Source organism: Gadus chalcogrammus, chromosome 14 (assembly GCF_026213295.1).
Source record: "Gadus chalcogrammus isolate NIFS_2021 chromosome 14, NIFS_Gcha_1.0, whole genome shotgun sequence".
Taxonomy (NCBI): domain Eukaryota; kingdom Metazoa; phylum Chordata; class Actinopteri; order Gadiformes; family Gadidae; genus Gadus; species Gadus chalcogrammus.
In genome coordinates, this window is record NC_079425.1 from 4,554,475 (window position 1) to 4,574,830 (window position 20,356).

The following is a 20,356-nucleotide window of genomic DNA, read 5'->3' on the forward strand; positions in this document are numbered from 1 at the left end:
AGTAGGCCTTATGTCATCTGTATAGCTCTCAGGTGTGTGCTTTCCTTTTTTTTGTTCACAGTCAGGGTGTGACCTTGTTATCGGTGGTTGTAGTACCTATGCTAAGATCTTAGAATATATTTAATTGTTCTGTGTGTGTTGATCTTTTCTAAACATTATCAAGATGGTTTCGCATTACCTCTTCACTTGAGTCATTGTCACAAGTACACCAACAAAACACAGAAAACGCCAAAAGGTTGGCATAACGGGAATATCAATAATGCTGGTAGGGAGAAGAGTGAAAGATGGGTGCTTTTGTTTTTGTTGGGCAGAAAGGTTAAACGTGATGAGCTGTTTTTATACTTTTTTGTTATTTTATTTTACGTCATGGATCAATGTTCGACACGTTTTAATCTACTGTTGAGAATTAAATTAGATAACATGGATTGAATGTATATTATTATTGTTATTTTCATTTTATTCTGGGAATAGCATTAAATAAATTGGATTGGAATACCAAATGTTTTCAATGTCGTGTCCTTTGCGCCGGGGAAAAAGGGAGATTAATTAAATAAACTCTAGATGGCAATGTTAGGCCTCAATCTCGCAACCAGTGAACAGACACGCTAATATAAAAAATAAATAAGTGACTCTTACTTTTCTTTTCCATAACATGTTGTATCAATTTACCTAGTATTAAGAAAAAAAACAACGTTAGGCCAACTCGTGTTCATCACCAGCAACTATTAGTCGACTCTTGTATGTTCTCCATAGCAGGTGCAACGCACCCGTTTTAATTGTTTCTACCTTTTTCTATATATTTTTTAAAGTATGGCTTATTAATCAAATAAGTACAAATGTAATGTTAAATCTCACAACAGTCAAATCTGTTGTGGCCTACGACTTGATCAAAGTCAAACTAAGAACGGATGCGGACGGTACCTCCCGGTTCCTCCCCCATGCTCTCCCCCATACCCTCCCCTCCCTCCCATTGTTTAGCCTCATTCCCAGACGTCCTCCTCTCACGACGGAACGGGCCGAGCGCGATGGTTCAGATGCACGTTATTGGATAGACTCAGGGAGGGCCGGACTCAGTGACCGTGAGAGGCGAGAAGGCGGGACTTCTGATAAACGGATATCCATTTCGGCGTTGCATGTTTTTTCGGATATTGAGTTTAAAAAAATAAAAAAATTACATGTTTAAACTCCTTGTGGTTGTTATTGTTCGCATGTTCTTCTTGTTTATTTTCGCTCCCCGGGGGAACTGTTAACTTTCGTACAAAGCGCTTAGGAGGTACAAAAACGGATATGGCGTTGCGGGAGACCGGGGTAACGCTGCAATCCATGACCCTCTCTTGGCCTACCCATTGTTCAACGAGGGGCCCCCACTGCTCACAGGCACCTCCCACTTGGTGGTGCCGTACCGTTATGTGCGAGACACTCAAAGTTAGAATAACGGTGTTTTACGGGGACCACAAGGAACCACACCGAACATGTGAGTCTGGCCAGCCTTCGTGGAGTTTTACTTTCGACGTCCAACATGAGCTTGCAGGTTCCCTGGTGGGTCCCGCTGCTGTGGCTGGCAGGTAAGAATAAATAAAGCGCAACACGGATTATGAATATGGAACAGGTCGCTCCGTATGAACGCTGAGCTTGTTGTCAAAACTTACTTGCGCGTCACTTATTCTCATTTTCAATTAATAGCCTACTATAACTTAGCCTTATTTTTTAGTTCAGGTTAAGATATCCGATCCTTTTATCCGGAGTGTAACATTTGGTTATTGTTAGGAGGGAAAATTACGGAAAGTTTATTATGGTTATTGGTATTCTTAGTGATTGTGGTTCTTATGCAAGTTAACTTATGTCTGAATCACGCTTAGGGATCAAATCTCATGTAGAGGGAGGGGGGTACTGTGAAATACAGGTCAATGTAGGACTTAACAGTTTATGAAGATGTGTGGAAATCTAGATCAAGCGCTCTGCTGCTGAGATGGAGTTGGGGAAATGGCAAAAATAAATCTGGTTTTGTGTTTGATGAAAACTGTTTCACGTGAAGAGGCTTCTCCCTGTCTGTTGTTCTATCTTTTCTTCTAATACACCCCTTTATTGTCTAGTTCATCTCCTCTGGAGATATATAACCCCCACCAAGAAAACTAATAACTGCTGCGCTCTCCAGCAGCCCCTCTGATCTGCCTTTTTTTTTCTCCTGCTCCGTGTTCTCTCGTTCAGCTGGACCTCCTATGCATTAGCTATGGTCTATTTTATATATTTGTCCTCATTTGAATGAAAGTCACTTTTTAAATTCAATTTCTTTAAGGTACTTTCAAGTCGTGCCTTCATCCAAAGGTACTTCTACTGAATAGATTTAGTTTCACATCATGATGTGCAGATAGGTGTGGCTGGGCATCTTCTTAAGGAATGACTGAGGACATTAGGGTTCAAACCCAGACCCTTTCGTTGGGGAGGCCAACAGCTTAACCACTTGACTATCCTGCTGTTTGACTCGACAGTCCTTTCTCTCCAACGTGTCTCGGCCCTGAGAGCACTGACTTGTGTGTGTTCTGTGAAGCACATCCTTTGCAATTGAAAGAAAACATGTATCTTTCTGCATGCCTGGTTTAAATTAGCCAGCTCCCACACATCCATTCTGCTGCCCGCCACACACACACACACACACACACACACACACACACACACACACACACACACACACACACACACACACACACACACACACACACACACACACACACACACACACACACACACACACACGCAAACACACAGCTGGTCGAAGGAGTGTCAGGTCTCCCCGGTTCGACCCACACTGTTCTGGACCAGCGGAAACCTGGCTTCTGCTCCTCTCGGGACCCGGATCCCACCGCTGCTTCAAGTTCACAAATAAACCTTTAGTCGCCCCCCCTCCCCCCCAGTAAAGACCCACCCTCTTACTCAGAACACAACCAGCCCCCGCTGAGTCAGACCCCGATCTCTGACTCCAATAACAACCAACTAAAAACAACCCGAGGTGAAACTCCTGAATCAAACAAAAACGCCCGGACCACACCATCCTCCTGAGGCAACACCATCCTCCTGAGACCAGCCCTGTGATTCACAGTTAAGAGAAATACATTCGGAAAAAAATACAGACTCAAGAAGCCATCGAGCAAGACTAGAATCCTGTTAAATCAAGTCATATCCAAGTCTGTTCTCGGCGCACCTGTTTTTCTGACGCATGGGTTAAAGGATCAGACCATGTTGTCATACGGTTTGATATGACTACTCAGTAGAAGCTGTCCAATGATCCCACTACTCGTGGCCACAGAATGAGTAGATCGGTGCTCAAGGCAGTCGACTGTCACCACAGAGTGACACAATAACGATACTATGAAGTCTTCTGAAGAGAGTTGAACAATGGAGCGTGGCTGTGTCCCTACAGGAGGTCAGGCATGTCCCCAGAGGATAAAGAGTTATTTAGCAGCCACATCTTAGAGAGAGAGAGAGCAGAAAGTAAGAAGGGACAAACTAGCTTTGAATCCCTCGCAATGGGAATACAAGTAGCTGCCTGTCTTTTCTTTACTAGTGCTGTGCAGTTTGAAATAGAAACGCTGACGATGGGAGGTAACGTGTTCTCTCATAGGCTAGTGTAGCGCTAGGGTGCTCCAGCTGCCAGCTCAAGGGTACTTGTCTCCGTCCTCAATGTCTGCATCCTTTGAAAAAGATTCCCTGACTCTACCTGCTCCTCGTTCTCTTTTAGCCGTGTGTTGCTTTTGAAAAAAGGTAAACTTGAACATGTTCTCTGTAGTCAGGTGGTAACGAGTGCTTCAGTCCCCCCCCTGACTGTCCAGACCTTGCATCAGCAGTCGCTCTGCTCCCTAAAGCCCTCTCATTATAGACTGGTAGTTATGGCTAACACTCTGACTGGCGTTTCCTCTGCACTGGCAAAAACACGTAGCATTTTGGAATCCACATATACAAATGAATGACAGTAGAATGCAATATATCCCGTCAAATCTCTTTTGTCTTCGTTGGTTTAAACTCCAAAGAGATGTTAGGGTACCTAACATATTGGCATGTTGGCTCGGTGTAAATAACACATTGGTCACAGAAAAATCACATTGGAAAAGGCTCAATAACGTTAAAAACACCTTTATCACATATAGTCCCATTGGGCTTCACATGTCCACAATGCACGGCTCACACTTACATCTCCCACAGCCAAAGAACCCCTCAAACCCAGTCGGAAAGGAAGAAACCATCGTAGCAATCAAATTAGAGGGATATCCTTTGACTATGGAGGGCAACCATGAGGGCAATCGTTGCCGGAAAAAACATCCAACTATCACCACCGTCCCCTACCCCTCTATGTGATACGTACCACTGCTCCCGTGACCTTCTGTCCACCCACTCTAACTCCCCCCCCCCCCCCCCTCCACCCCCTCCCTCATCCAGGTGTGTGCTCCGGCGTCCAGGTGTTCGTGAGGGACGAGAAGCGCTTCGCCGTGCTCTTCCAGGCGGTGGTCCTGCCGTGCCACTACACCAGCGTCTCCACCCAGACGCCCGTGGTGCAGTGGGTGTACAAGTCCTACTGCCGCGACCGCACGCGGGACACCTTCGGCTTCTCCAACAGCCGGGCCGGCGCCGGCGGGGCCCTGGGCGCCGGGGTGGGGGGGGGGGCAGCGGGAGGGACGGGGGCGGGGGGGGGAGGCGGCGGGGGGAGGGGAGGCTACGACGGGGGAGTGTCGGCGGCGGTGGTGGATTATCTGGACTGCGCCGACAGCAGCCGCACGGTGCGCACGGTGGCGTCCATCGCGGGGTCCTCCGTGACGCTGTCGGAGCACTACAAGAACCGCGACATCTCCATCATCAACAGTGAGTGAGCGCTTTGGTACCTGGGGGATCGACCCGCTAGGGCGACCAACTCTGTGGGCCCAGGTTCGTTGAATTCACGTCATTGGTCTTGTTACATGGTTGAGTTGAGCGAGTTGGAAACATGTATTCCTGTCTTGGTACCTTGGTACCTCATTCCCCAAAAGATTGAGTTGCATATTTGTGCCGCTCGTAAGCCAAACTCTGGAACAAAAACCACTGAAGGGAATCGGTTCAGGATGGGTGGTTCCTGTAGACCAGCGGTCAGCCGAGCGTTCCGGGGATGGCATCATGTCAAGGGCCACCAAAGGGCCCCTGTTCCAGGACCTCACTTGTAGAGTGTGAGCTGGGCCTGGGCTGGTGGAAGCTCTACGAAGGGGAAAGTTGGAAACAGAGTCTTCTGTTTACCCAACACAGTAATAACCCTCCTCTAGCCCGGGCCAGCTATTATCTTTAAGACCAGAGTTGGGGGTGAGTCTCGCTCTAATGCAGGCCTGCTTCTAGAAGGATCCTCTCTAGGCTGGCTCTGTTAGATTAACCACAACTTCTGTCCATCAGGAATTATATTTTGTAAGATCTAAAAGGGAAAAATATGAAACAATCGTGATGATATGTGTTCTGTGCCTGTGAGACACTGAGAGGCCTGCATGGTGACGAGCTTCAGACTAACGAATCTCCAACTCCTGCTGAGGAATCAACCTTGACTTCACCCTCTGGACCAATGGACTGCTCTCTCTCTCATTCCACCATCTCTCTCTCTCTCTCTCTCTCTCTCTCTCTCTCTCTCTCTCTCTCTCTCTCTCTCTCTCTCTCTCTCTCTCTCTCTCTCTCTTTCATCCCACACTGTGCCCCTCTCTCTCCCTCTCTTGCTCTGATGTACTTCAACAACATACTTTTCCTCTCTTGCCTACCTTCATCTGCCCACATTCCTGTGATCCTTCCATCTTTTTCCCCTTAATGTGAGTTGGCTTACAATCTCCACCAGCCTCGGACTCTGTCTCTCACTTTTGCCTTCCGTCTCTTTTTCTCTTTGGCCTCCTCTCTCTCTCTCTCTCTCTCTCTCTCTCTCTCTCTCTCTCTCTCTCTCTCTCTCTCTCTCTCTCTCTCTCTCTCTCTCTCTCTCTCTCTCTCTCTCTCTCTCTGTCTCTCCCCCCCGCTCTCGTTATATTTCTTCATCTCTGTCCTTTCTTCTTTTAAACGTACTGTCTGTTCTCAAGGTGGACTCCAGATCCAGATATTTTTTAAACATGCTGTCTGTTCTCAAGATGATATCCAGATCCAGGTGGCTGTATTCTGTAGCCCAGATCTAAGTGTTTAAAGATATGGGAATACTCTTTGATCGTTAACTAATGTCTCATTTGCTGTCTGCATGGTCCAAGACCAACGCCCACAGGTCATTTATTATGTTTGTGCTACAGCCCAGTCATCCCTAACACCCTCCTCCTCCCAAATCCCTGTCTCGTCTTATCTCCAACAGGAAGAGGAAGGGAATCATAGAACTCGTTTCCTGTAAGCTGAGAAGGCAGATTTGCATGTTTATCTACAACACAAATGTCTCAGTTTAGAGTTTACAAACACACTCGGTAGAATTGTACGATCGTTTAGCAGACGCCTTCAGCACAAGCGACTTGATTTGACCTTTAGTCACAAAAGTTAGTAAAGTTGCAAGCAACATTGGCCCATGCAAAAACTTTTCTGACATCTCCTCTTTCCCTACCTCTCTCCTCCCTACCTCTCCCCCCTCCCCTTCCTCTCTCCCCTCCCCTTCTTCTCTCCCTTCTCCCTACCTCTCTCCCCTCTCTCCTCCTCTATCCTCTCTCTCTCTCTCTTTCTCTCTCTCTCTCTCTCTCTCTCTCTCTCTCTCTCTCTCTCTCTCTCTCTCTCTCTCTCCCTCCTCTCCCTACCTTTCTCCCCTCCCCTTCCTCTCTCCCCTCTCCCTCTCCCTACCTCTCTCCTCTCTCTCCCCCTCTCCCCTCTCTCACCCTCTCCCCTTCTCCCCCCCCCCCCCCCCCCCCCCCTCTCTTGCAGCGGCCGACCTTCGAATCGGGGAGGTGCAGTGGGGAGACAGCGGGGTGTACATCTGCAAGGTGGTCATCTCAGACGACCTGGAGGGGCAGAGTGAGGCCAATGTGGAGCTCCTGGTCCTGGGTGAGTTCTCCTGGTTCATGTGAAGAAACGTGGTTCCCACCAGACCTCCCTCCTCCAGCAGCTCGCTGCCAACAGTCGGAACCGGACATTCTTATTTTGAAGGTTTCAGGTTGTTGGAGATTTTGAGACTTTTGCATTTTTGTGACTGAAGTTTGAACAATTTGAAATGTAGACATTTTGGGATTTTTTAAGTTTGTTGTGGCATCGGACACTCTCTCTCTCCCGCTCTCTCTCTCTCTTACGCTCTCCTCATGAGGGGGTACATACAGTATGTGGACGTCTGGGTTCACAGAGGTTTATGTAAGTGCCCTTCTCAAGGTAGGACATGTTTTGTTCCCGGCAGAACAGAGGGGTGATTTATTCAAACCAGCGGCGGATCCCGGGAATTCTCCCCCATGCTTACACTGTAGCCATAGCTCCCAGGACACGTCGTGGACATAGGTGGAAACTGTACATGCACGGGTGAACCAATGGATAGCTGGATAGATCGATAGATAGATAGATGGGGGAGAAAGAGAGATGATAGAAATACGAAATATAGATAAGAAAGATAGAGATTAAAAGATAGGTATATATATAGATATATATATATATGTATATAGATGTATACATATATAGATCTGTGTGTTTTTATGTGTGTGTGTGTGAGAGAGACAGATTTCTGTGTGTGTGTGTGTGTGTGTGTGTGTGTGTGTGTGTGTGTGTGTGTGTGTGTGTGTGTGTGTGTGTGTGTGTGTGTGTGTGTGTGTGTGTGTGTGTGTGTTTGTGAGTGTGTGTGTGTGTGTTGGGGGGGTTAATCCCTCTACTTAATGTTGTAATAGCATTTGTAGTTTTTTGTGCATCTACAATGACACTCTATGTGTCCGTGAGTTGTTACAAGCGTTACCGTAGCAACGGCCGAGAGTCCATGGGACTCTTGGCTAAGTCTTGCTTTGTCTCAGACGCACACACGCACGCACACACACATACACAGACACACACACCCACATACACGCACACACACACCCACACACACACACACACAAACACACACACACACGCGCACACACACATATTTACCACACATACTCACACACAAGCATGTGTCATACACACACATATACACACAGACGCACACACACAGACGCACACACACACAAAACTATACATTTTCATAATCTGCCTCCAGAGTAAAGCAAACTCCTAACTCTGTCCCCGCGGCAAATCTTGATCGAGTTAATTCGGTGTCCGGTACGTTGGATTGTCTTAACGTACAGTGCACACAGCTTCTCCACGTGCGAGGGGCTAACATAGTATGCACGCTACTGGGGTTTCCATGGCAGCGGTCAGCGCCCGGATGACGACCGGAGGGTCCTTTGTTGCTGGGCTGACAGGCCCACATAGAGGGAGACCGGCCCGGGTTTATGACCCGGGTGACACCCACACAGTGGGGGGAGAGAGAGAGAGAGAGACTGGGGGGGTGACAAAGTGAGACAGAGAAGGAACGTTTGTTGTTTGTGTGTGTGTGTGTGTGTGTGTGTATGTGTGTGTGTGTGTGTGTGTGTGTGTGTGTGCGTGCGTGCGTGCGTGCATGCGTGCGTGCGTGCGTGCGTGCGTGCGTGCGTGCGTGCGTGCGTGCGTGCGTGCGTGTGTTTGTGTGTGCATGCCTGCCTGCGTGCCTGCGTGCCTGCGTGCCTGTCTGCGTGTAAGTGTGAGACTACTGGGATTAGATTCTCTACTGCTACCATTTTCTCCCTGCCTGTCACTCTGTCAATCGGAATGCCTGCCTTTCTATAATGTCAAGAATAATCATCTGAACCTGCCGCTGACTGCGTCGTATGTAATAATGGTAGCTGTGAGACGTGCCTAGAGTGCCTTGTGCTCCCTGATAATAAAGTACACATTCAGCAAGACTCCGCAGCATCTCAGAACCTGGCTCAGTCTGTTCATACTGCCCGGTGGATTCAGCGTGTTCTCAGCGCCTTGCTACACACCACAACCGCACAAAATACTACGAAAACATGCTGCTGTTTGCTTGCTACCTATAAATCACTATCTCTCTCTCCCTGCCTGTCTCTCTCTCTCTCTCTCTCTCTGTCCCTGTGACTCTGTCGATCTCTCTTTCTTGGTGTCAATATAATGCATGCTTCACCAGTAACTTTCTATAAATCATTACACATGTCTGCGGCTTTAGCTTAATCACCTCTTTTCTCCTCTGGCATCTTCACTTTTGCCTTCCGTCTCTCTTTTTCTCTTTGGCCTCCTCTCTCTCTCTCTCTCCCTCTCTCTCTCTCTCTCTCTCTCTCTCTCTCTCTCTCTCTCTCTCTCTCTCTCTCTCTCTCTCTCTCTCTCTCTCTCTCCCTCCCTCCCTCTCTCCCTCTCCCTCTCCCTCTCCCTCTCTCTCTCTCTCTCTCTCTCTCTCTCTCTCTCTCTCTCTCTCTCTCTCTCCTCTCCCTCTCTCTCTCTCCAGGTTTCTCAGGTGATCCTGAGGACCTGTTACCTGGCTTTGAAATGAAGATAATGCCAGGTAGGGTCGCATCACCTATCTTCTCACCTTCCCCACCTGTCTGCCTTCCAATCAAACTAACCTTCTCAGCCGAGAAAAACACTGTCCGTCCCTTCTTGAGCCATGGCAGTCACTAAACTACACTGCAACAACACAACACACAGCCTGTCTCAGCACCCTTCAACTCCACTCAGGAACTGAGCTTGGAGATGTTGCAGGCCCAGGGTCGATAATGAGTAGATGTATATACTCACAGACTGAGATATGTAGATGTTGTGGACCATAATGAGATGTTGAAGACCAGAAGGAGATGTTCTAGAACACTGGTAGATGTGAACAGATTAAGAAGATATTGAAGATATAGTCTTCCGATAAACACTGTCTGCCTCAGCTGCTTATTTACCAATTGGAGATGCTTTCAAGGTTTAGAGGGTAGGATTGTGTCTGCTAATGAGCTGAATAACAGCCCGGCAAATAGGCTTGCTCTCTGGCTAGTATGCTAGCTCTGTAGCTGGCTATCATTGTGTGTGTGCATGCTTAATGTTGTTATTTAAAAGCTGCGAGGATGCAGAGGGAGGTCTGATGAGGTCATCGTACATTCTTTTCGTGTTCGTCTTGTCGTCGGTCATGGTGCAGGGAGTGTTTGTGATAAAAATAAAAACGTTGCGTGACCATGTATGATTCATGGAGCCAGGTGTATCTTTAGGCTTAGTGTCTTAGTCAGTGTTAGACTTTGTTTTTGTTTGTGTGTATGTGGGTGAGTGTGTATGTGTGTGTGTCTTCTCAATGTCTGTGTGTGTGGGGGTTTTGAGTGTGTGTGTGAGAGTGTGTGTGAGTGCGTTTTTTGTATGTGTGTTTTGGTGGGGGGGGGGGGGGCGTTGTATGTGTGTGTGTGAGAGGGAAAGAGGGAGGACACATCTGCTTGTTCCTTCCTTCCTTCCTTCCTTCTGTCTGTCTGTTCATCTATTCATCTATCTAGGGAACCTCAAAACCCATCTCTTTAAAAGAGCATTTAGCTAAACTTTCTTTGAGGTTCCCCCTTTTTAATAGTTTTTTGGTATTTTTTTCTCTGAAGCACTTTGAGATTCTTGAATATAAAGTGCATTATAAATAAAATGTATTATTATTATTATTATTATTATCTATTGGTCTGTCTGTCTATCTGAACAACTGTGTGTGTGTGTGTGTGTGTGTGTGTGTGTGTGTGTGTGTGTGTGTGTGTGTGTGTGTGTGTGTGTGTGTGTGTGTGTGTGTGTGTGTGTGTGTGTGTGTGTGTGTGTGTGTGTGTGTGTGGGGACCGTAGGCAGGGTGCTTGTATTATATAAGATAAGATATAATCTGTGTCAGTTTGTTTGTGTATGTGTGTGTTTGTGTATTAAGTATGTGAATCTATATAAAGTGTGTGTGTGTGTGTGTGTGTGTGTGTGTGTGTGTGTGTGTGTGTGTGTGTGTGTGTGTGTGTGTGTGTGTGTGTGTGTGTGTGTGTGTGTGTGTGTGTTCCTGCAGAATGGGTGTTTGTGGGGGTCGTAGCGCTGGGCAGTGTCCTGGTTCTCCTGCTGCTGGGGGTGTGTTGGTGCCAGTGCTGTCCCCACTCCTGCTGCTGCTACGTCAGCTGCTGGTGCTGCCCAGATACCTGCTGCTGCCCCAGGCACTGTGAGTACCCCTACTGCTACCTCTGTTTCTTTTAGAGTACCCCTACTGCTACCGCTGTGAACACTAGAGTACCCCTACTGCTACCTCTGTTAGTACTAGAGTACTTCTGCTGCTACCGCTGTTAGTACTAGAGTACTTCTACTGCTACCTCTGTTACTTCTAGAGTACCTCTGTTACTACTAGGGTACCTCTGTTACTACTACAGTACCCCTGTTACTAATACAGTACCCCTGGTACTACTAGAGTACTTCTGTTGCTACTACAGTACCCCTGTTACTACTACAGTACCTATGTTACTACTAGAGTACCTCTGTTACTACTACAGTACCTATGTTACTACTAGAGTACCTCTGTTACTACTACAGTACCCCTGGTACTACTAGAGTACTTCTGATACTGTTCATAGTACCCCTGGTACTACTAGAGTACTTCTGATACTGTTCATAGTTCTCCTCCAACTAATAACAATATGATATAATGACAGTTTACAACTGACTATCTGATTGGTGTTTGTGTGCTCTCTGTGTGTGTGTGTGTGTGTGTGTGTGTGTGTGTGTGTGTGTGTGTGTGTGTGTGTGTGTGTGTGTGACTCAGTATACGAGGCCGGTAAGGGCATCAAGGTGGGCACCCACACCCCCACCCCCACGGTGACGCCCTACCCCCCCTACTTCATCTCCGGCCTGCCCACCATGGTCCCCATCGCCCCCCCATCGCTGGTGGACAAAACGTCCCCGGTCCCCCCCTCCGACAGCAGCCTGCTGGCCTCAGGTGAGCCCTCTACCACTCATTAAGGATCTTTAGTTAGAGTCAGAGGCATAGGTAAGGTCAGGGGGTCAGGGGGATGACATGGTTTCGGTAACTTTAGTATCAAAAGTAAATACACGGAACCTATTTGTTTCGACCAATCATGTCGCCGGAAGCAGGGATCTGGAAGTACGTAATTGGCTGTTAACAGTGGGCGCAAACTATAGCTATAATTTAATAAAATCCCCTTCTGAAAGCTTCTTCCTCTCGCGTGAATCAGTAAAATATCTCGTAACGAAACAGGAAACAAGACGTAACTCCTCCCCATTCAGTTTTTCATGTCCCGCCCAGGCTCTGTGCTGTGCTGATACCATAGTCTGACTTCTGGATCTCAGAGAAGTTAACCTGAAGAGAACAAAAATGTGTCCGAACAAGGTTCATTGGGAGCTTATGAGGCACAGCTGATGTCACTCAGAAGACCGGGTGTCCATCTGAGCGACAGAGGGAGTGGGCGTGGTCATTACATCATCATCTTCACCGTCGTCCTGTTCAGACTATTTCAGAAGTGTTGGCCTAGAGGCGACAGGAATCCGAAGCTGGCGTCTTCCCACGGAGAAGAATGCCGTCTTGTGACCGAATCGAAGCGCCGTCCTGCGCTTGGATCCCCTCAGTGTGTGTGGCGGGACCTCACCCTAACTATGCTGACTGGCGGTGTGTGTGTGTCTGTGTGTCCAGTGGCGTATCATGGCGTAGGGCCCCTCCCCTACCGAATCACATCCAGCCAGCCCTCAACCCACCCCTCCACCCAGGACCAGAACTCCTTCAGGGTGCTCCAGTATGTAGAGAAACAGCTGGCCCATTTCAGTCCCACTCGCTCCCACGGCCACCAGTGTAAGAACCAGTCGCCTCTCTGTTTCTGGAGGCCTGGCTCTCGGCCTCCTGAGGCTCCTCCTGCACCTCCTCCTCTCCTTCGCAGCCTCCTCCTCCTCCTCCTCCTCCTCCTCCTCCTCTCCTTCGCAGCCTCCTCCTCCTCCTCCTCCTCCCCCTGCTCCTCCTCCTCCTCCTCCTTCTCCTCCTCCTCTCCTCCTCCTCCTCCTCCGCCTCCTCCTCCTCCGCCTCCTCCTCCTCCTCCTCCTCCTCCTCTCCTTCGCAGCCTCCTCCTCCTCCTGCTCCTCCTCCGCCTCCTGCTCCTCCTCCTCCTCCTCCTCCTCCTCCACCTCTCCTCCTCCTCCTCCTCCTCCACCTCTCCTCCTCCTCCTCCTTTCCTCCTCCTCCTCTAGCATGCTGTACAACCTGTACCGTGAATATTCAACCCACTGACGCGTGAGAGCATGTAGGGGACATTTTGTCAAGCTATGTTACAGCGTGTCATGAGGTTCACACATTTTCACCCAGTGGTAAAATGGCCGACACCGATATCGATAACGTAGTTACGATTTCATATCAAGCCACTCTTTAATATTTTGTAAAATACCAAATAACAAGGCACTCACAAGTATTGGAGGCACTTTATTGTCTATATCTACCTATTGCCTCTTAGCCATCGGTCAAAAACTAAATGTGTGGCGGTCACACTTTTCATGGCAAATGTCCAACATGACATTTGTTTATTGTAGCTGGACAGACCTGTCACCTGTGAAGTGTTACTGGGTTGATATGTTAGATACTATTGTAGCAAATCTGTTCAGTTAAACAGCAGCAAGACGATCAACTCAAACGACTGGAATAGCCCCTCCTCCGGTGAATAAGTGGTATTGGAACCACAGTTTCTTGTTGGTTCCCATGCCTTTTTATTTGAGCCAATCAGAAACAGCTAATTGGAATACCTCGTATTTCACAACGGATGGGCTGTATCTGAAAGAATCCCACTGGGTGTTTTCCACCTGTGGTTTGGTGTTGTGTTTGTTTAGGCTGTAAAATATCTGCTTCCTCTACCTGAGCTTCTATTCTGGTCTTGGCATGTCTCTCTGCATTCCTTCCTCTTCTCATGAATAAACATCACGCTTGATAATGCCTGATGAGGCTGCCTTTACCCCTGAGAGAGCAGATCCTACATGCCTTTCTATCCCTGCTGATCTAGTACCTCGAAGTCTTTCAACGGCGTTCACGGTCTGCTGTCTTCTTTTTAGTTCACGCATTCAAGGCCTCATCTCTTCTCTCTAGTTCATGCGTTCACAGCCACCTGTCTTCACTCTTTTTCATTTGTTCACAGCTTCCTGTCTTCACCCCAGTTCATGTCTTCACAGTCTCTTACTTTCTCTCTGGTCGATGTGTTCAAAATCTTCTCTGTAGTTCATGTGTTCATATATTTTTTTCTGGTTGATTAATTTGACATGTGACCATTTGGGCGTGGCCTCGCGCAGCCTCCAGCCTATCAGAGCTGAGCTCCCTCCACGAAGGGGAGGCGGGGTTCCGGCAGACGTACCGGGACATCCAGAAGAACGCCCTCCCCGCCATCCCGGACCGCGACCCCGCCTTCCAGTCGGGGGACGACCATCATCACCAGCGCTGCCGTGGCAACCGCAGCCCAGAGCCGCAGCGGTACCAGAGGAGCCCGCCCGCCTCTCAGCGTTACCGTGACGACCGTGATGACCCCGACGACGGCGGGCCCCTCCCCCCGCGGCGCTTCAGCGATGACCCCCCCTCGTCGTCGCACACGGGGCGGTCCGTGCGTAAACCGCCCGGAGGCAGGGAGCCGGAGCGGTACGGTCAAAGGACACAACACACACGCACACTCACACACACACACACACACACACACACACACACACACAACCACACATACACACAGGAGTGTACGCACACTCACTCACTCACTTACACACACACACACACACACACACACACACACACACACACACACACACATACACATACACACACATACACACAACCACACACACACTCACACACACACACACACACACACACACACACACACACAACCACACGTACACACAAGTGTGTACGCACACTCACTCACTCACTTACACACACACACACACACACATACACACACACACACACACACACGCTCTTTCTCACTCTCGCACACAAACACACACACACGCCCGCACACACACACACACAATTGGATCAACCAACAACCAATCAGAGCGAAGAATCTTGACCCATCAGTGCCAGCCATCTTGGTTGTTTAAGAAAAGGCCAGGTTAACCAAAGTCAAACTCTTTGCACCCTTCATTCATCCGTCCAACCTCTCTCTCCTTTCTCCTCTCGCTCTGTCTCACTCCCCCTTTTCTCTTTCTCTCCCCCACCCCCCCTCCCCCCTCAGGTGGAACCCGCAGTCGGAGCTCCTCCAGCGGAAGGCGTTCCGCTCCATCGGTCCGACCGGCTCGCTGGACGAGCTGGAGCGGGACGCCTACCGGCGGCGGGGGGAGGGGGGTCGGCCCGGCGACGGGCACCGCGGCAACGAGGACGAGGGGGACGCCGGCGACCGGATGGAGCTCCGGGAGTTCCGCCGCCAGCTCTCCTCCCCCTGCCGCCGGGACGGCCCGCCGCAGCGTTACCGCGACGACCGCGGCCGCGGGGAGGAGGAGGAGGAGGAGGGGGAGGACGGGCGGCCGCGGCCCAGGCGGGAGAGGATGAAGTCGGACGGGGGCGAGCCGGCCAGCCCCCTGGCCTCCCCCACCCGGAGGCGCGGCAACAGCTGGGACAGCGAGCGCCACCGCGTGCCCCCGCCGCCGGGCCCCCGCCTCAGCCCCCCCCCCGCCTCCTCCTCCTCCCCCTCCACCCGGGACAGAGACTACGACGGGGACTCCTTCCTGGGCAGCCTGCTGGAGCGCAAGGCCAGGCTGCGGGGGGCGGGCCCGGGGCGGGGCGACCAGGACTCGGACTCGCCCTCCAAGCTCAGCTCCAAGCTGAGCGGCGGCGAATCCGGACGCTTCCGCAGCCGCTCGCCCAACGGGCGGCGGGAGACGGACTCGGCGCCCCCCTGCTCGGAGAGAGAGAGGGGCGGGGGCGAGAGAGGCGGGGGGGAGAGGGGAGGGGGCGAGAGAGGAGGGGGAGAGAGAGGAGGCGGTGAGAGAGGGTGGGGGGAGAGAGGAGGCGGAGAGAGGTCCTCGCCGCGACCGGCATCCAGCCAGACTTCTAAATCCTCGGCGCTCGCGTCGTCCAATCGCAGAGAGGATCCCCGGGACAAGCCCCGCAAGACGGTAAGTGGCCTGCGGGACGTTAAACTGATGCATTGTGGGTAAGGGAAACGATTGTATTGCTTGCATGGCCATTTTGGTTGACGTATAGTTTCGCTTCCCATAATCCTGTGGGGTCCGTCCCTGGTGGTTCAAGTGCTTTTTATTGTGCTCTCGACAGGTCAGGTTCACATGCTACCAGAGTGAGCGCTAGGTAGAACCTCTCGCTATGTTAATATCTAACCATATTAACAAGACACACCCTGTCTGGTGACCCTGCCACCCCCTGCTCCCCCGACCAAACCTGGGTCATAGAAGGTTCAACAATAGGAGTCAAGATGTTCTCAACTCAAGGAACGTCAGCAAACGTTCCTTTTAAGCTCAGCTCAAGCTCATTTAAAGCCTACAAACTAAACCATATTTAGGGGCCTGAGTCCACATAGCGTCTTTTTCATAGCGCCTGCGCTTTTCTTCAAATGTTTCCAACGAGGAGTGTATGCGGCCGCATGTGGAAGCCTGGACAGAAAGCACGTCTTTATGTAAATTGTGATCTAACATTCATTTTGGAAAAGAGTAGCTTGCTGGATATAAATCCTAGCTGTACAGTTAGTCGCTTTCACAAATCAAAAACTGTCATGTTTGTGTCTGCATACGCTGCTTATTGTATTATGGATGCATAACAAGAAGCTATCGCCACGATGTTGAGCTAGTAGCTGATGAGCTTACATGGCTAGTTGTCATGAAACTAGTAAACAAACGCTTCATGCCAGTGCTTCCCAGTGCTTCCCAGTGCTTCCCAGTGCTTCCCAGCGCCATACCAGCGCATTTCTGCCAGAAAAAAACAGGCTATGTGGGGACCGGCAACTACATGTCCTTAAGCAGCTGCTCTTATCAAAAGTGGTTTGGAACAATCAAATAGGATGTCCCACTGCATGATACTCAACCGAGAACATGGATATGACCCAGGTTGATAGGGTAACCCAAGCTAAGGTTTGAATCCGCTACGTCTCGCTGTCTCACTCCGACTAAACACCATTCTGTTCTCTGTGTGGTTCTACTGCTGCGGCTCCGGTGTCTTCATCTCAACGTGTTTCTGCCCCACCCCCCCCCCCCCCCCCCAGAACACACTGCTTAGCCGGGACTCCCTCATCGTGTGAGGGGGGCCGAGGACGACCCGGAGGGTCCGGTCCTCAGAGGACCTCTGGTGGGGACTGAGGGGGGAGGAGGAGCGCAGGCCTGGTCCTCAGACGGGGCCCGAGAGGGGCCGACGTCAGACTCCGACCCTGAGAGGAGAACGCGACCCTGGAGGGCGATTTGAACCGATGAGCTGACAGTTGGAGGAAAGCAAGGACACTGTACATCGATACATACGCACACACACACAGACACACACACACAAGAACACGCATACATACACACGCACACACACACACACATGCACAAACACATACACCACACAAAGATAAACATAAACATACTATTCACTCATACATAAACACACAAACACACATTCATACATACATATACACACACACACATACTGTAAAGTCATACACATACATATTACAGACGCAATCGCACGCACACCCACAAGCACATACTTTACACTGAAAACACACACAGACACTTAAAACACAAAAAACACTAATTGTTATAAAAACAGCTTGTTTCACACACACACACACACACACACACACACACACACACACACACACACACACACACACACACACACACACACTACTAGAAGCCAACAAGCATAGGCAGACACACATCCTCTGAAAGACACACTTGTCCACCAGCCACACAGAAGCAGTGGCGTCCCGGGAAGATGATGTCATCGCTGCTCAGTAGCAGTAGCAGTAGTGATGCCGTCGCTGGCTGCTCCGCATGGCTCCGTGATGTCATGGCAACGGTGGACTCATGCCGGGTCCCCCCTCGAGACTCTTTTCAGCCGCTCCTCCCCGTCCGTCTAGAAGCCAGCCTGTACTGGGTGGGTTGTACTGGGAGCACACTGGGAGCGCCTCCCAGTACAATGCAACCATTCAGTGTGACGTGACGACGCGCTCGCTGCAGGCTATGGCGGCGGTGGCACGGTGGCGGTGTGTGACAGGGCGGTTACTATGGACCCACCACTTGAGACGTGAGACACTCCGCTCCCAACGCACGCACACACACACACACACACACACACATGCACACTCCCTCGGCGTGTCGCCCTGTGTCCATCATGCGCACGCACGCTCCACGAGGTCTAAGTACCATTGATTACTTTCCAAACGAAACATAGAAGGGTAAAACATTGGGAATGTATTCCCAAACCGCCCAGGAACACTGAATAGTATTTAACATTTTGTCATTTTTACAGATTATTTTATCCAAAGCGACTTACAGTGAATTCAGATACATGTCATTAATGGACGTCAGAGGAGAGGAGGCACCTAGCTCTAGCATGTCTGCAGGTAGACCGGGGAGAACGCCCTAACCATTAGGACATCCTTCTGTCTTTCTTTCTTTCTTATTTTTTTTTTTCCCTGTTGTGATGTGTTTACTAACTGAAACTTTGTAGATCTGTTTCCGGTCTGAGCGGATGCCGGTCTGTATTATATGGGTGCTATATACACACAGCTCATTCCAGGTGTTGTCATGTGTGAGCTCATTTCAGATTCACCTCCACTGCCTGAGGAACACAGCAACTCCTCAATGTGTTGGGACTACAGGGTACTAGCGGTGTAAATCACAACACAACGCCTATACTGGTCCTTCACTTAGCTCTACTGGGTTTCATATTCTGCGGTCACCCATGTGACTCGTTACAAACCCCCTCTCCCCCCCCCCATACCTCAGACTCACCTCCACAACACAAGAGAGACCACAACTCATCTTGAGTCCAGGGGGGCTGAGCCGAGGACACCAGCCTGTATGGGGCATGTGCAGCCACCCTGATGTGCGGTGGTCATTGAATCCTCAACATAATCCGTCTCTTTGTGACGGTGGTGAAGATGTGTTTCCTTCCAACGGTTTGTGCCAAGTGTGACACCATTGCTCATCAACCGTGTTGTCGTCTGTCCAGTTTCGTCATGACTCACGCTCTGTTCTGTGTGATCGACACAATGTGTTGTTACAGAGAACGTCCAGGTTTCTTTGAGCGCTGATGAATGAGTCCACCAGCTCCAGAATACGATGCATTAGAAGAATAGTAGATAATGATCTTTGTCTTTTCACTCCGACATAATCGTAACTGTGTGTTCAGCGATTTCTGATTTGTTTCAGCTGCCTTTTGCTTATCGTTGGACTGTCCTGTTGACAACTAAACAAACAGTGTTATCTGTAATCCAACTCACACCCACACACATGCCGACACACACACACACACACACACACACACACACACACACACACACACACACACACACACTATTTCTCTCAAACGTACTCACACACAGACACACACTTCTGCGGTAAGCGTTTGTTCATTCCATCCTTCTCACTGCAAAGGAATTGTCTCTGGTGTCATCTACATGCGTGATTGTTATGTGTTTATGAGAGAGAGAGAGAGAGAGAGAGAGAGAGAGAGAGAGAGAGAGAGAGAGAGTGAGAGAGAGAGAGGGATAGAGGAAGAGACAGAAAGACAGAGAGAGAGAGAAATGACTCTTTAGTTTCGTGTAAAAGTCACAATGTGTCCATTGTAGGAATGACAACATGTCCCTGTTTACAATACAACTAGTTCAATATGATCTCTAAACACTGGCACGCAATTACAAATATACACGCACACACACACACACACACAACTGCTACTTAACCAGACCCTCTGCTAGTGGACTAAACCATGTCGTCCCCTAGTTATTTATTAACGCTCTCTTTGGTGTCTTGGTTTACAGCCAGCGTTTGTTTACCTTCTGCAAGTGGTTCGTAAATAAAGACGTGAAAGCTCTCGACTGTGTTGTCTTCAGCCGTTTTAAACTCTGCAGGTGATGGTGTTGAACCTGGGGAAGCAAAACAGACACACACAATGTTGTGTGGGTATGTCTGTGTTTATATTGTGAGCGTAGTTTGTGCACGTACGTATGTGTGTGTGTCTGTAGACTCTACTAGATGAGGAGGAGGACTTGACTATATCTCCAGCTTCTGACTATTCCAGGAATGTAGCTCAACAACACCCCAGGAACTCCGAGACATAGTCATCATGTGACCATGACATCAATGGGATGATAATGTAAAAAAAAATACTTTCTTTCTTCCTTCCTCCCCCCCTCTCTCTCTCTCTCTCCCTCTCCCTCTCCCTCACCCCCTCCCCCTCTCTCTCTCTCTCTCTCTCTCTCTC

At 49.7% G+C, this 20,356-nt stretch overlaps 2 protein-coding genes across 2 annotated transcripts in view; both read left to right on the plus strand.

Annotated features, from left to right (window-relative positions):
- Positions 1-766, plus strand: part of LOC130403097 (cell surface A33 antigen-like) — a 7,028-nt gene extending 6,262 nt beyond the window's left edge. The window contains exon 7 of the mRNA XM_056607259.1: positions 1-766. This exon is cut by the window's left edge and continues 1,149 nt beyond it. The gene's annotated coding sequence lies outside the window, so the exon portion shown is untranslated.
- Positions 767-1,363: 597 nt separating this feature from the next.
- LOC130403099 (immunoglobulin-like domain-containing receptor 2) lies at positions 1,364-20,265 on the plus strand. Its single transcript, XM_056607262.1, has 11 exons — positions 1,364-1,565; positions 4,432-4,851; positions 6,877-6,996; positions 9,446-9,502; positions 10,988-11,134; positions 11,729-11,902; positions 12,614-12,769; positions 14,242-14,581; positions 15,174-15,853; positions 15,944-16,053; positions 17,151-20,265. The coding sequence occupies exons 1-11, from the start codon at positions 1,520-1,522 to the stop codon at positions 17,184-17,186; spliced, it is 2,286 nt and encodes a 761-aa protein (XP_056463237.1). The 5' UTR covers positions 1,364-1,519; the 3' UTR covers positions 17,187-20,265.
- Positions 20,266-20,356: the final 91 nt, after the last annotated feature.

Coding starts and splice junctions, on each gene's coding strand:
- LOC130403099 (XM_056607262.1), top strand. CDS start 1,520: ATGAGCTTGCAGGTTCCCTGGTGGGTCCCGCTGCTGTGGCTGGCAG. Junction 1,566..4,431: donor CCCGCTGCTGTGGCTGGCAG/GTAAGAATAAAT, acceptor TCCCTCATCCAG/GTGTGTGCTCCGGCGTCCAG. Junction 9,503..10,987: donor TGAAATGAAGATAATGCCAG/GTAGGGTCGCAT, acceptor GTGTTCCTGCAG/AATGGGTGTTTGTGGGGGTC.